General features: G+C 36.1%; 1 protein-coding gene across 11 annotated transcripts in view; it reads left to right on the plus strand.

Annotated features, from left to right (window-relative positions):
- Nucleotides 1–16,354, plus strand: part of PTPRM (protein tyrosine phosphatase receptor type M) — a 480,584-nt gene that overhangs the window by 289,470 nt on the left and 174,760 nt on the right. For 7 of the 11 annotated variants that reach the window (XM_035316805.1, XM_035316797.1, XM_035316798.1 and 4 more), the window contains exons 12-14: nucleotides 8,431–8,704; nucleotides 9,788–9,824; nucleotides 13,514–13,588. In XM_035316805.1, the coding sequence (XP_035172696.1) occupies nucleotides 8,431–8,704; nucleotides 9,788–9,824; nucleotides 13,514–13,588 (386 nt within the window). The remainder of the gene's footprint in view (nucleotides 1–8,430; nucleotides 8,705–9,787; nucleotides 9,825–13,513; nucleotides 13,589–16,354) is intronic. The other 4 variants (XM_035316803.1, XM_035316807.1, XM_035316804.1 and 1 more) reach the window with 1 other exon arrangement.

Raw genomic sequence — 16,354 nt, forward strand, 5'->3', positions numbered from 1 at the left:
GGAAAGGAAAGGAAAGGAAAGGAAAGGAAAGGAAAGGAAAGGAAAGGCTTAAAAAGAAAAATCTTCAATGTTTATTTATTTATTTAATTTATTTAATTGTTTATTAAGGATTTGGGTGGGCTAGGAGGGCTAGGAGAAAGTTTTGATTCCCTTTTCAATCAATGAACCTGAGCTGAAGAAGAGCAGGCTCTTGTGGCACAGCTATTTTTGGCATTATGTATTGCCACCATTTATATAAGTGGTGATCAAATGGTTCTTATCAATTTAGTATGCTGTTCTAGTAGTGAGCTAACACTTCCTTTGAATAAGGGTAGGTTAGCATATGTGTTGAGTTTATTGATTTTGCAAAGGATGAACTGGAGAAAGTGAAAACTGCAGGCCATCATGAGCACACTATGTGTTTTGAGATGGAATACAGACTACTACCACTTACAAGTTTGCTATCTTTTATTATCCTTAAAAAAATAAATTGTAAACTGAATTCCTTAAAAGGTTTTTCTCTCTCCTTCTCTCTTTATTTGCCAACAATACAAAATGATACGTTGAGTCATCATTTACGTTAACTAAATCTAAATGTAAAAAATCACAAACTTGCAACACTTCACAAATATTTTATGAATGGTTCATGATTGTCTAAGATTAAAAGGCCAGAGATCTGCTGGACATCCTCTGCCTCTGACTTAGTATTCTCAGATTCTCTAAGACTGAATCTGTACTAGGAACTAAGGGAAAAAAATGAAATACAATATGGCATCAAGACTTGGTGGCACCCATCTGGCCTCAGGAAGGTAGAAGGAGTGTATGTCATTGTCTCATATTTCTTTTGTGCAATTTTTTTTCTAAGAATTTTTGGAGCTCAGGCTTATGTGTCCCCCTGAAATCCTAGAAAGTCCAAATTCACCAAAGAGATTTTTTTCTGTGTTTGGAAGAAACATTTAAATCCATGATGAACTTACAGTGACTAATGCTTTACCGCTTTCAGAGAACATCTCGCTTTGCTGCAATTAAGATATCACATAGCAAGTGTTTTAATTCTCCAGGGAACTGAATGCATTGTCATATACTCCCCTGGTGACTATCCTTGGAGGAAAGAACAACCAAAATATCTTTACCTTTCAGTGACATAATAGTCCCCACATGAGACCTGTCTGGATTTCCTGTATGTATATACACAGGAATGCTAAAAAGAGATTTGCTTGGATGTATTTTTTTCCCCAGAAAATCCCTTTTGTAAATATTGACTCTAAAGTCTTTGAGACTGTCCAAATGAAAGAGTTGGACAGTGACAAAGAAGCTTAGGAGTTTTACATTAAAAACCAGATACCATTCCTCAATGGACTTAGGTCTGTGAAGATAAAGCTTTATTGCAACACCTGAGAGTTTACATTTAGCAGTATCTTTAGGGGCTGAACCTAAGCTGTCTTATCTCCTCCTTTACAGCTGTTTAGGTATTTTTGCTGTGATTTATCTGAGAAATAGGGCTCCCTGCATGACAATGGAGGTGCCGTACTGTATTAGTCCGTGTTGTGTTCACTCTAGGCCTGATTCAGAAAGTTTTGTGGCTCTCTGCAATTTGAATATGGAACTTTTGCCACAGGCTGGAAACTTCAGTTGCTAGTCATAGTGTTCCCTGAGGATGAAGACAAATCCTGCCTTGGAGAAATTAACCAGACTTACCTCTAAGCTTGCAAAATCAGAAAATAAAGCCAGGTGTGAAAGTAGAATCATTCCATTCAACTTCCAACAAGTAACTAGCACAAAATATTTTTGCTACCTGCACTTAAGTTTGAACAGTTGCAAGAATTTTGATTGCTTCCGTATTGCCAATATTATTTGCAACATTGCCTGGTTTTCCTTCTTACTCCATACTACTATATCATAAGCTTGAAGTTTATGCAGTCACTGATCTCCTCTCTGTCCCACGTGTTGCAGTGCCTACTCACTTTCAAAAATAAAATAAAATAAAATAATTCAAATCTCAAAGACATTGTTTCACATATGCATGGACAAGCAAATTCAGCCCTCCCAGATCAACATCACACCCTATGTTCTTTCAGACTACCCTTATCCCAAGACCATATCCTCCCTGGGAACAATTATTCCTGCTCCCAGTCCCATTAGCCTATAAAATTGATCTTGAATATAGCAGTGGCCTCTGTTTGATGTGCACAAATAAATAAATAAATAAATAAATAAATAAATAAATAAATAAACGTTGCTGCTGGACCTTCTGACCTATTGGCAAAGCCTAAGTCATGATAACATTGCGGCACCTGGTAAATCAAGGATATTCATTTATCACCTTCATTTAATACCACCTATAATAAATAGATAGAGCCTTGCTCAGTAGGAGGAGAGTTAGTGGCAATTTCAGTAACCTTCGTCTACTTACCTGCTAACTGTAAATTATAAATCCTGTCTTTTAAAGAGTAATTGCCCTTTTTTCTATTTCAAGACGTGGTTTACATATAATATCCGGTATACTTAATTTAATATTCAAGGTTTTTGGTTTTAGCATGGGCTACAGTAATATAGTACAGTGTATGGGCAGGTGTCAAAAAAGGAAGAGATCAAAATTTCCAATGTTACTCCCTATGGATATGAGTTATCAACATCAGAAACAACTGATGTCAGAGATCAAGAGGAAGTTATATTGAAGATTATATCCAAAAATTGTCCAAAGATTTCCTTTTTTAAATAAAGAAGCAGTGTTGAAAAATAAACTTGTGGCTTAACACATGATATATGAAAATATAGATACAAAAATATATGAAGCTTTAGGTGCAAGACTTGGATAAAGCAACTGATTTAAAAGTGCTTAAGGCTTACATGGCAGGACTGTGTCTCTGATGAGCATGACAGAAAAAGTTTCATAACACAGTTTCACTTCACATAAGTGGTGAAATTTCTTGGTGGAAGTATGGAGATCCTGCAGACTGTTTCAGCAATTTAGTTTTTCCTGGACATAAGACTGAGATAACAAGGCAGTTTGGGGGTTTCTTAACTTTGCTGTCTATTGTAACTTTGGTATTTAAGCAGAAGAATGTAGTGAAGTGATTCTAGCTTACGGATAAAGTAGTGTTATAGGAATAAATAAGTGAAATAATGGACAGTATGTACATTAAAAGTAATTCTATTGTTTTAACCTGATGTCATTAAAAAAAAGCATGCATGCAAGTCAAGAGATAGAGATCTATAAAATGTACCAGTTAAATATGTTTACAAAAAATAATGAAACTACTAAGAGCCCTATCATAAAGAGCAGAAAAATTCAAATTAGACTCCACAGTGTCACTGTTAACAAAGTCAGCAAAAATAGCCCAACAGTTGATACAGCTTAGCAGGACAGTGCTAGTGGAGCTTAACAGCTTTGCAGGCTTTGTACATTACCTAGAAATGTAGATATATATTCAAGGATAATATAAAAGAAGATCTTGAACTTCCATTTCACAGCTGGAAAACTGAGGCACAAAATTGTTTGTTTACTTGCCTAGGATCACAAACAAAGGTTGTATTAATACCAGTAAATAAATCCAGATAACCTCGGGCCATTTTTCTTCTGTAAAATATATATATATATTTAATTTCTGATGGCTTCAGCAAATTACATCCAGTTATGTGAAGCATCAAGACCGTTTAAGAGAGAAAAAAAAGGGGCAAATGTTTCAAGAATGAAGTAATCAAGCTTCTTTTCCCTTTGTTTTCAATTTGGAATTACTTTTGGTTGGAGCTGTAATTACAAATTCATCAGTTTCAATTGATAGGAAATAGGAAATACGCATATAGTACATCTTAAGGACTTCTGGATTAAGAATCCTGAAATCCATTCTTGTATCCAGAAGGCCGTACTGGAAATGGCTTTCTCTCTTTGAATGAGACTTTAATTAAATAATACTTGATTTACTGCATTCCAGTAATGTAATGTAATTCCTGATTCAGAAAGTGACTAACACCCAGCATTTCATGTACTTAAGAATAGATGTATATATACACTTAAGTCTTCTTTTGAGTTGTTTCAGTGCCATATGTTTGGTTCATTTTTCTAATATCTAAATGTTCTTAGCATCTGTGATTACTGTGTTAAAATATCTTCTTCCGTCTTTCTTGCCTTTTTTTCAGCTTTGTCTGAAAAAAATATGTATATTTAGGAGGCATTGAGAAATCATTTTAATTTAAGCAACCCAGTTTCAGTAAATATCTGAGAAGCCTGGTATGTCTAATTGCTGACCAAAATTGCAGTCCTCATTATGTTTAGATCTGTATCTCTGTATAAATTTGGAACCGTTTTGGAATTGTTAAAATAAAACACGATTTAAAAATTGCATCCTTTTTTTCTTTTTTTCCAGATACCTTTTTTAATCCTCAAATTTGAAATGCTTAAATCCTAAGTTAACAATAGTTGCCATGTGTTCCTTTTTGGATGCAACACTTAGTTTCAGCTTATATGAAAGTAGGTTTTGTGTTCAATTTCCAAGGCATTGGAATTCAACAGTAGAGCTGCATAATGTGAATTAAACTCAAATAACATTTCTTTCCTTCAGAAAGTTCAATTTAAGTCCTACCAATAGCTGATACACTTTCAGCACCTTTCACTATAGTGTAGATTCTATTTTTTGGATTACAGGTAGGAAGACTTTATCCTCTGAAATGTAGAGGTGTGGAAAAGGAATAATGCAACTTCAAATAAGCAGGAAATATGACTAATACCTCAAAGGAATAATAGAGTTCTGATGCAGTGCTAGCTCAATTTATTAGACTTGAACCCTTTTCAGCATAGGCAATTGAGCTGTTACGTATTAAAGAAAGCAATTTTAACAATAAGAATTAGAGAAAGCCTTTGGATTATAATTGTAATTGGGGTAATTTTTTAAAATTCGTTAGCAAGATGATCTCACTTATACAAATGTAAAACGTATCACTCAAAAAGTTCTGTCAGGTTCCCATTGACCCAGGTGCTTATAATGTGTTAATTTACATCAGAGAACCAGCAGTATGTGGCAAATGGGCAGCAGATAGGATTTAGTTATTTTTCATTAGCACTTGGACTTTGATAAAGGGGAACAGAAAAGAGCTGCTTGACCTTTTAGTTCTTAAATTATTAAAGAGCAAATAGATTTGAGGTCTAGATGCTTGCAAATCTAATTTGTCTTGCGGAGTAAGGATGAAAAGGCATCTTGAGTTTGAAATAGCTCCAGTCAACGTAGCTCTTTCTTTAATGTATCTGAAGATGAATAGATGGCAGGCATTTAAAATGTAATATACAAGAGTAGTGCATGCAATATAACTAATACGAATTGCAAGAGGAAAAGGAGCAATTTAATGACAGGTTTCTCTAAAATATCTGCAGTCTTTAGTTATAATCACTGAGTGAAAAATGAAAAGAATACACATCTCAACCACTACTGAAATAAGTCCGGTCTGAGGTCCTTCTTACATTCAGTCCTGATACCATAAAGAAGGTAACAATACTCTGCTGAAGGCTGACGGCCAAATCCAAAACTTAGTGTACTGGCTGTCATGCTTCAGTGAGAACGAGGGATTCTTATCTTTGCTGTGGTATTAGGCAGGTGTGTCCAGTTTCATACCTTGCAAGAGCAGATGTTTACATCACTCTACTTTTTCTTTTTTTTTTCAATACTCCAATTCTCAAATAGTATTTACTGTAGATGCACTGTAAATTAGTAGCTAGAGGAGTCAACACTCTCTCTTCAGAGTAGCTTGAAATCCTACTTTTAAGCAAGTATATTTAGTTCTAGAAAATTAAATGCTAAAATCATGTCAAATGTTGATTTGGAAGAGGAAAAACGTATACCTGTAGTGGGTGATTAGTTTTTAAGCTTAGATATTTCATGGTTAGTTTTTACAGAGCAGTTCTCATTGGATCACAGGAAGGTTGCCATGTATTGACCTTCATTTACTACTCAGCATGGAATTAAGCAGATAATTAAAATCTTTCTGCTATATACGTAGACTTCATTTTAGAGAGCTGCAGAACGTAGACGTTGGTCTCCAAGTGGGCCCTGAAGGCACTTGTTTGTCTCCTTGGCTGTACCTAATTTTACTTAGACATAGATAGATTTCTGCATGGGGTTCAGATTCAGATTAAAACATCTAAAATTAGGTGTCCACTTGCAGATTTCTGCATGTGAGAAGAGTATTACTACAGTATTACTACAGAGAGCTAGTCTGTACAGGCAGAAGACCTTAAAGACTTGACCAGCTAGCAGGTATCTTCTTTTGGGTCAACTGAATAGCTTTCTAGGCTCCACTGATCTTAATGGGAGTTTACAGATGTATAGACATCTTCCTGAAGACACTTAAGGTTAATATTAAACTAAATGTCCACCCTGAAGAAGGTCTAATTCAGGCACAATAAGAGGTAGTAAGAATTCTGTTCACTTTCTGGGCATTTCTTGGTGAGCGTAGGAACTGCAGTGTCTCCTACAGGAAATGCTAAGTCTTAAAAACATAAAAACATAGTGAATAGGGCCTGTTCTGGTAAACAAACACAACCACACACACACACACACAAAAAGCAGTAAGAGGGCCAAGAGAATTGGTGGTAATCAGGTATGAAGGCTCAGCAGAACAAGCTTCGTGCTGTCCTGGTGTATGACTGAGATTCTGATTGCTGTGTCATTATAAATTTACTATTAAGATCATCATCAAAACATCATTGCAATCCTTCATTTTCTTTCTGTCTATAGCCATGCTTGGGTGTTGATAACTGGGTTTCCCCAGCCAGAAATCAAAACACAGCAGTGCCACTTCTTTAGAGACGATCTTTCGTATGCAAAGCTGTCGCACCTTTCTCGGTGTCGCATTCCCTGTCCCGTCCAGTTCTAGGGCATGTAGCTGTACAAGCACACAGCGTTGCCGAAGCACGCAAAGGCGGTGTGAGGGCAGAGGCGTTATGTTAGGCAGGTCGTGCTCTGAGTCAGTAATGTGGCGGTAATGAGTGCAGGGGCTGGAGAGGTCCGTGCCACTGCTCAGAGCAGCTCGAGTGTAGCGGAGCCCCAGCGGGTGCAGGGGAAAAGTGGGCACGAGCTGGCGTGGTGACTGCACAGAGTCAGCTCTTTTATTTCTAAAGCAGCTTTTCCTTCAGAAGGGGAATAGGCACGGTTGTGCTTATATATGACTTGGCTTAATAAGCCCTGTTTGGTCCAGACTGACCCACAGAGGCCCAGCGCGAGCGTCCCTGTACTTTGGGCATAGTCATGCATCTACCTACAGATGGTGGAGTGGGGACAACAGGTCAGCAGGCTGTGTGGCTATTTCCTCATAAAGGGGCATACCCTACCCAGAGATTGCTGGGCTTTAAGAATTAGGGACTTGAAATATCATAAATTGTATAAATAAAATAAATGTAGGTGACATGCAAAAATGTGGACATGTTGTTGCTTTAACATTGGTTACTTGTACTGACTTGCTTATTCAGATTCAAGATTCCAGGAGACAAGTAATGATTAAGAATCACTGGTCCCCAGTGAAGCAATAAACTCTCAAGCAAGTCCTCTTTAGAGACGTGGACTTCCCACTTCACAAATCTGAAAGCACTGACTCAGACTTTTACAGCAACTGCAAGGGTATAATGATTTCACTGTTTGCATATACAGCAGGAATCACTATTTCTTTGTTCCTGCTTGAATGTCCACCGCACCTTTACAGTGGAGAGGAAGGGACTGTTCCCTCTAGGTCCCAGTAAAGCGAAGCATACAAGTACAAACTGAATTGCTTTGCAGAAACACTTAAAAACATGGTTATCACTAAGATGTGTTAAAAGTGCTTTGCTGAGTGAAAATAACATCCATCAAATAGTGCTTCGTTCTTGCTTGGGAACAGTCAATATGCCACCAAAATTTTAAAAGACTGTAATTTACTCTGTGTGCTTTTATAAATAGTTATAATGTCAACAGTTAAGAAAATACTGTTCCCTGTCTCTTTGTAATTTATTTATTCATTTTTATCTTATTATTTCATTTTATTTAGAGAAGATAAACAGGTTAGAAGACGGATTCTATAGCTTTATACTTATTTCTGCGAACAAAATAATACTTAATTCTGTGCTATAGCACTAATCAAGAAAGCTTTTTCTGTACAAGAGTTCAAGAGAGAAAGTGTTTTGTGCATTTGCTGTATGAAGAACTGTGGTGTGTATGGCTAGTTTTATTTTTGCAAAACAAAACGCACATATTTGAAAGCATGAATCTATTCCATAAATTCATATATGTGAATACCAAAATGACATTTTCTTCCCGTGTCCTTTGCTTTTTACAGTGTTTTTTTTGTTTGTTTGTTTGGTTGGTTGGTTGGTTGTTTTTCCCTGTTAGTACTGGTATTCTATATTATGGTCTTAGAATGCATCGACTACCCAAGTCTTAAAATAACACAGATTTTTTTATTATTATTATTTCCTTTCTATACTCTTAGTGTTTATCAAATAGTTGTTGAAGAGGAACGCCCACGGAGGACCAAAAAGACAACTGAGATCCTGAAGTGCTATCCAGTGCCCATTCATTTCCAGAATGCCTCACTTTTGAATTCCCAGTACTACTTTGCTGCAGAGTTTCCAGCCAATGGTTTACAAGCTGCTCAGCCTTTTACTATTGGTGATAACAAAACCTACAGTGGTTTCTGGAACACTCCTCTTCTTCCTCATAAGAGCTACAGCATCTATTTTCAAGCTGCTAGCAGAGCCAATGGGGTAAGTCTTATTGCAGGTGTGGTTTTATACACTATTTGGGTGAGAATAGATGATGGGCGCCAACTAGCAAGGTGCCCAGTGTAATTGCTAATGAGAAAACGAAGTAACCGTGAAATTTAACACACTAAATTTTAAAACTCACAGCACATTTTGTCCATAGCGAGCAGGCAAAGCAGTGCATTATCATTCTGTCATTATCTAAAAGCTGTCCAATGAGCCTGGTTGATCAGCTTTTTTTTCTTTCCTTTTTCTTTTTGTTTTCTTGCTTTAAAGAGAAGAATATTGTGATTCCTTTTGTTAAGTTTAAGCCAAACTTGATTGTGGTTTTTAGCACATCTGTCTTGGCCTGTCCAACCCCATTACATTAGTTTATAACGTGTTCAACTCCCATTTTCTCATTTGGTTGCCCTGACTGAATTAGACTTTTTTTTTTTTTTTTTTTTTCCCTTTCTGCAAACAGTAAAAGAAAAATAAGTAGATGGAACTGAAATGAAAAGTTTTTAAAAAGGCCTTCACAGATCATGTTTCATCAGGCTAATTCTTCCTGGAATTGTTTTTCATTTCCTTCACAGACCTACCCAGAGCCCTTCAATTCTTGATAAGTTTTGGCTGTCTGTGCTGACAGCCTGGAAATGTTTTCTGCCAGAAACCATAATGGTCCCTCTTTCACAGTGCACTGACAGTGCAGAAATGTGAAACACCATTGATTATTTTTTCTTTCTAAAATTGTCTAGCATGATGCTTAGAACTATACTTATCTGTAAGAAAAAGAAAAATCTCCCAAGGTCATTAAGTTGCCAAACGAAAATGCTGAATGCTTGTCTGTGCTTTTGAGAATCTTTCACATATTTTCTACTTTCAGAGGAATGTTAACTGAAATGTTTATGTAACATACTGAAGCAGTGTTTGTCCATATTATGAAAGCACATCAGAGTTGCTTAATAACCAGTTAAATGTGTAATGAGGAACATTTAGATAAACACTTCCCTCACATTTTACCAATACGTTGAAGAACAGAATCATGGATGAATTTCTGTGCTTAGAAACACAAGATGTGACCTTTTTCCTCTTTATTTGACACAGGAAACCAAAATCGACTGCGTCAGGGTAGCCACAAAAGGTATGTTCATATTATGTCACGTATTCTGTATTTTGGTCTGTTGACCTTTCCTTCACATGGTCTTTGCAAGCTTCCAGAAATGTTTATATTGCTAAAATGCATCACTAAACCTATCCCAGAATTTTAAAGGATCCATATGCATCTCTAGCTGAGATTTAGGAAGTTTGTTTGTTTGTTTGTTCTTAATAATAAATGTTTGTTGCTAGTTTTTAGTTGTTTACTTGAACACGTATTTTTTAAACATATTCTGTGGGTTTTTATATGATCTCACGATAAACAGTTTGGGAAATTTTTATATATAACAGATTTGTAAAATTGCCAATTACAGCGTGCATACTAGCTGCATATTCATTAGTAGCGAAAATGTTTTTTCACCCCTTACTCATAAACAATTATCTTTATTGGTTGATAAAAGAAAAATGGAGAAATCATGTTCTTCATTTTCATGGTACAGAACAGCTCTGTTTATTGGAATGTCAGCACATCATGCTACCATTTATGAGACAAGTTGGTATAATTGAGGCAGTGCCAGCTACAAGTTTGATCCCCAAACAGGAAAGATAAACATATTGCTGATACATTTAACTTTGAAGGCTGGGACTTGTCTGTGATTATCTTTGTAGTCTCATCTTTTTAGCACCTCTAGCTGGTGCCAGCTTCAAGGCATGAAAAAGAACTGCTGGGATAGTATGGTTGTGTGGAGATTGTAGCAGAGGAACAGGAAAGGAATTACTGCTGAGTAGGAACAGATAACACTGCCGTGCAGTTTGGGCACCTGGTAAGAGTATGACACAAAAAATTCATCCTTGTGCCAGTATTGCTTTTGGGAGATCATGTGTGTCCCCTAGTGACTGTCCTTAATATAACCGGCTCCTCCATGATTCCATTTACATGCAGACTTCACAATTCTCCCACCTCCACTATATCTAAATATGATGGATGAGAATTTCATTACTTAAAGTAACTGAAATGTTAGCATGCAGTTGCACCTGTTGAATGGCTGGATCTTCCCTAATGTGACAGTGCACTTTTTATGTCTCTTCCTATTTTTTTCAAAAACAGAAGGAGTAGTTTCATTTCTAATTTGCTAACTGACTGCTTATTAAACCATAGCAAGCTTTCAAATATCTTCACTAACCTAATAAAATATAAAAGCGGTTAATTTCAGGTTAAAATGGAATCCTGTGTTGTTTTCTGGGAGTTTCAGTGTTACCAGGAATGGATTACATTACCTCACAAACCGTGATAGGTGATTAGGGAATGGGTTTTAGATTATTTGAAGATTTGTATTCCTAATCACTAATGGATGTTCAGCTATTTCAATTACTTGACCGGCTGAAAAATCTTACTCTCTCATTTGAGAAGTGAGAGTAACTTCATGAATTGGAATAGCTTCCATAGCAACAAGGTAGCACGTTTGGCAGTGGAGATGTGAGAAACGCAGCTTTTATTTTAAACAAATCTCCATACTTTTTTTTTTTTCTTTGAAAGCCTGTTTGAGAATTTTTCATAATACCTTTTTGAAGCCTGTAAAATAATGCAAGTGGTTGTTGTGAGAACATTGAAGTCAGAAGTGTCCTCAAAGGCATTTATAGCTCCTGGTGCTAAACTATCCAGGTGGGCTTCTATAAAGCACTTATCACCATGCTTATAAACCAAATGTCTCTATTATATTTTTAAATTATATATATATATGTATATTTAAATAAAATGTAGACTGCGACATATTGTAATACAATATTAATCATACCCATTTGTACAGAGTTTTTTCCCTTTGGATCCCAGAGAGAAAAGCAGACTACTGTCCCCTCTGTGGACTTACCATGCATGGAATAGAAAAAGTAGCAAAAATCCTTACTGTCTGTAGGTCAGAAGTCACCACATCTGCAGTGGTGTCCCATTCTCTGCCACCTTCTGTCCATATTCACCACCACCTTTTTAGAGATCATATAAAAATCCTGATTCCAATAATTGTGATGGTAATTTAGGATCAGAATATTGGGTTTTGTTTTCCTCCAGCTTCTGCTAAAGTCAGAGGGAACCTTTGCCGCTGACTCTGGAGAAGCATCTGACAGCAAATTCTTATGATGCAGAGTCTTCTGTTCTTAGTTTTCTATAGAGAAAGCCTTCTAGGACCTCTGTGAGTATTTGGTGTATATACAAATGTGGAGACTGCAGGGTTTCCACTCCCATTATTTTTGACAAGATAATTAAACAAACAAACAAACAAAAATCAGGAAGAGATTTTCATACCAGTGGTAATAAAAGTTGTCGTATTTTGCTTGAAATATGGCTTTCATATACCTACTCTTTCTTCAAGCTAAATGACTGCAAAATCTCAGCAGACAAAGTTGAAAACATTCCAGAAACCCTCCAAGTTTATTGCTATCAACTTTGTGGTGTTTTGTGATTTATATTAAGACTATATTTCCTGATATGACTTACAACACTGTCTGGATAGAGACATCGTGGTTATCTCCTAGGATTCCAGTTCTCAAGAGGGAGACATTATTGTTCTAATTTTGCAATATTGGAAGGCTTTCATTAATTATGAGAGAGAAAAGGATATTATAATATTTTAAATCCAATAGCAACAGTACTCTAGCAGCTACTATCAACACTGCATTTCAGTGTTGCAGAGGGATATTTCAAAATATTATGCAGCAGCAGTTTTGAGTTTAATTGTCTGCAGATGGTAGATGATCTATTTTCCTCACTCGTTGCCACATTTCTAATAGCACCCAGGCTGTTCTATGTAAATTAGTGATCTTTCATATAATTTTCTCCTTAATTTTCCAATATTTTTTCTTTGCATCATTCTCCAGCTGCATCATGTTGGATCTGACCTTTTAATTTTTTTTTTATATTTCTTAATATATATGTATCATAGTGTGCTTAACCATTTAGAGACAATCACAGAACTGCTGGCAAACAAAGAAATGTAGTATTTTATTACTCTGAGCCATGCTAATAGTTATATATACCTGTCAGGGATTGTTACAGAAAATTCAGAATACTTGAGGCACACAGACAATTGGGGATTTTCAGCTTTTTTGCATCTTACTGGTAAAACATGAACACATGCATAACTTGGACCTCAAACAGTTGCATGCATGCCTAACTCAAAGCATGATGACTGTCAGTGGTCCTTCTGTCCAAGCTGAATGTTAAGTATATGGTTAGTCTGTGTATTTTCTGAATAAAGACCTTAGCAGGTAGAACAGAGATGAATTTAAGCTAGCTCAAGAACTTTTTACATGAAAATTATCTTAACAAGAAATATAGGAAAAATATACCATGAGAAAATAAGAAAACAAAAAGAGAAATCTTTAAGAATTACACAGAGAAGTTAAGATTAGGAAAATCTGAATAGGCAATTAAGTTTCACTTTGAAAGCCCGGTACTGCAACTACCAAAGCCAGACAGTCTCCAGTTTCCTCAAACACGTTATATGTAAATAATGTGCTTTGAGTCCTCTTCTGTAAGTCACAAAAAGCTCATTAATTTGCAAAATAACCAAACTAACAACAACTGAGGATGAAAAGGAACTTGTGTTTTTTTTTTTCCTTTTTTGCTTGTAAGAAGTTCACACAATAAACTATTGACCAAGATTCTTCTTGCTGGCCTAGCTTCAGTCTGGCTTTTTTTTCCCTCATGCATGCTGACCTGGAAATCTTCCTTTGCCTTAGCTGCGATAATCGTGACTCAGCTTACAACACCATACATTCGCATCGCCCCTGCTGCAGGCGACGACCAACTAACAGGTCAGATGTTCAAGTATAGACAAGTTATCATGCCCATTTTTGTCTCATTTTCTTTGGCTCCTTTTTCCTGATGATTTCTTCATTCTCTGCTCATGAATAGTTTTCTGTGTTAAAAGTTTCTTTTTGTTTAGAATTTTTTTTCTTTGGCTCAATTAAATTAAATTGTGTGCTTGGCACCAAAACATACACACACATCCCTGTATGTACAACTCCGCTGCATGTTTCCATTGTGTGTGTGTGATCTGTGGAATGTTCCTTCAAGCCTGATTTTGTGAAGAGATCTAGCCTTGCTCCATCCATAAATTCGATCACAGTTTGAATATAGATATCTATCTGTGTACCTGTTTGTTTTTTTTCTATGTTATTAGATCAAGACACTAGAATATCTAAATCTTTTATTTTAGGTTCATGAGTTGCATGTGTAAGCTAGGACTAAGATCTTGTATTAATTATTTTTTCTGCAGTGTGTTGGGAAGGTCGTATTTTCTGGCAACATTTCAATATGCATATTTTTTTAAAAAAAGAATGAAAACTGCCTCCCTCATAATTATGTCATACATGCGTTCTAGGCTTAAAGCAAAGTAACCTTTGATGTGAGACTTAAAAATGAACAAATCTGTAAGGTTTTTAAGCCTAATTGTCTAAGTAAACTTAGTGCACAAGTGAGACAATTACTGTGGGCTCAGTGTGGCTTGAAGGCCAGTTCTGAATGTACCAAAAAATATTTATGAACTTGGGGAAAGTATTCATTTTGTTGGCAAATAAACACATGTGTAAAGCTTTTGTAGGATTTGCAAGCCTTTTTATTTTCAAACAGAAGCAAAGAGCACTAAAAAAATCTCTAAGATCTAAGGTGAGTTTAATGGAATATGTAGGAGGGGAAGTTAGACCTAGTCCATCAGCATTTAGCATATGATAAAATATGATAAAATAATCTTTTTCAAGAATACTGGCATAGTTACTTGGGGAGCATGTAAATCTTGCTACTGGGGCATCTGCGAGACAAGGCAAGTTCAGATGCTTAGCATCTGGATACTGCAATAGTCAACAAGAGACAGGTAAATTATTCAGCCCAAGAAAAGAGGATTAGTGGCATGCTGACTGTAACATTTAATGCTGCGATATGTGTTATAATAACTAAGCTGAGTGATACATAATGCCCAAGTTGCTACACATCAGTCAGGACAAAATTGTTGCATGTTTATTGGTATTATGTAATAACATATGAACTAACCAGAATGATGTATGTTGATTATGGTAGGAGGTACTAGCCTGTTCTTGTTAGTGCTCTGGCAGAAGCTCTGTCCACGTACATATTTATAGCTCTTTTTTTTTTACTTGCAAAGACAAGTAGAGCTTTGAAGAGGCAAATAGCATCTCTTATGTATCCTTGAATTTCAGCAAGTTTTGTTCATCATGGGATTCAAATAAGCTTATACATATGGAGGTTAAATATTTTTCTTCTCTTTTTCCTTTTTTTTTCCTTTTTTTTTTTTTTAAATGCATAATTAAGTATCAACAGGGACCCCCACAGGTAGACCTGTTCCACAAGAGGAAATTGTGTATGGTAATTAAAAAATGAGAGAACAGAGATACAGCTAGCATAGGACATCTAGCAAAGTATTTGCTTTGTCACTGGTGGTTCATAGCATTGGCACTTTTGTTGTCTGTCAGGTCTGTGACTTCTTTTTCCTTTTTATTTTTTATTTTTTTAATAAATATATCTATTATACCAGAAACTAATTTTGTATAGTGAAAGTATCAAACAATAGCAGCAAAGAGCATTCACAGCTGTCTGTGAAATGTATTAAAAAGACCATGTGATGAAAAGGGAAGCTTCATCCTCCTCGATTCCTGTAACTTTAATAGAGAATGAAAAAACCTTTCACATAGCGCATGTGGTTGTTCCCATGATAATTCATGCTTTTTTACAGAGACATACTGGGCAGGGACCCCTCATGCAGGCTTTCCGAGTTCAGGATAGTAAGTCAGTAATGGTATCTGCATTGTCCTGGAGGAACCCAAAGATTTGGGTTCATGTAAAATGACTTCTTTATGTGGAAATCATAGGACTATTGCCAACTGCAGTTACTACAACACTTACAGCTCTAGCTGTTAAATAACATTACAGAGCATTTTCTATTTAATGCCTTTTCCTCGCTTCTTCACCCAGCACCAAAGTTTGAGATCAAGAAATTGCTTTTGTCTTTTAGCATTTGAGGAGATACATAATTGATGGTGGGGATGGCAGGGTAGGGATTTTTTTATTATTACTATTTTCTGATGGGAAGTTGATGTTTTCTTGCATAATGAAAATTTAGAATCTTGGCTGCATTCCTGAATATTGTTACTCTTTTTGAAAGATTGTCATTTTCAGAAAATCATGATAATACAGCCTAGCTTTCAAGCCGACTCACATGCACTTCTTCCATCATCATCTCAACCTTATCCTTACTGATGAAATTTATAAACAATTAATTATTAGTTCCTCCTTGTCCTTCCTTTCCTCCTCCTTTTCATATAAAAGTAAGATGACTTCCAGCTATAGGAATATCATTTGTTATTTGCCCTAAATATCTTGACAGCACCTCTTTGCTTCAGTACTCCTTTGGAGGCTGTAGCAAGGGCAATCTTTTAACATCTGTTGGCCAAAAGAAAAGACTATGTATACATGAAGCATAATAGGCCTTGCAATACAGTGTCCAAGTTTGCATAAACAAACACAATTTTATACTATCTTTGAAAGCATTTAGAGGATTAACAAAG

Source organism: Oxyura jamaicensis, chromosome 2, assembly GCF_011077185.1.
Source record: "Oxyura jamaicensis isolate SHBP4307 breed ruddy duck chromosome 2, BPBGC_Ojam_1.0, whole genome shotgun sequence".
Taxonomy (NCBI): domain Eukaryota; kingdom Metazoa; phylum Chordata; class Aves; order Anseriformes; family Anatidae; genus Oxyura; species Oxyura jamaicensis.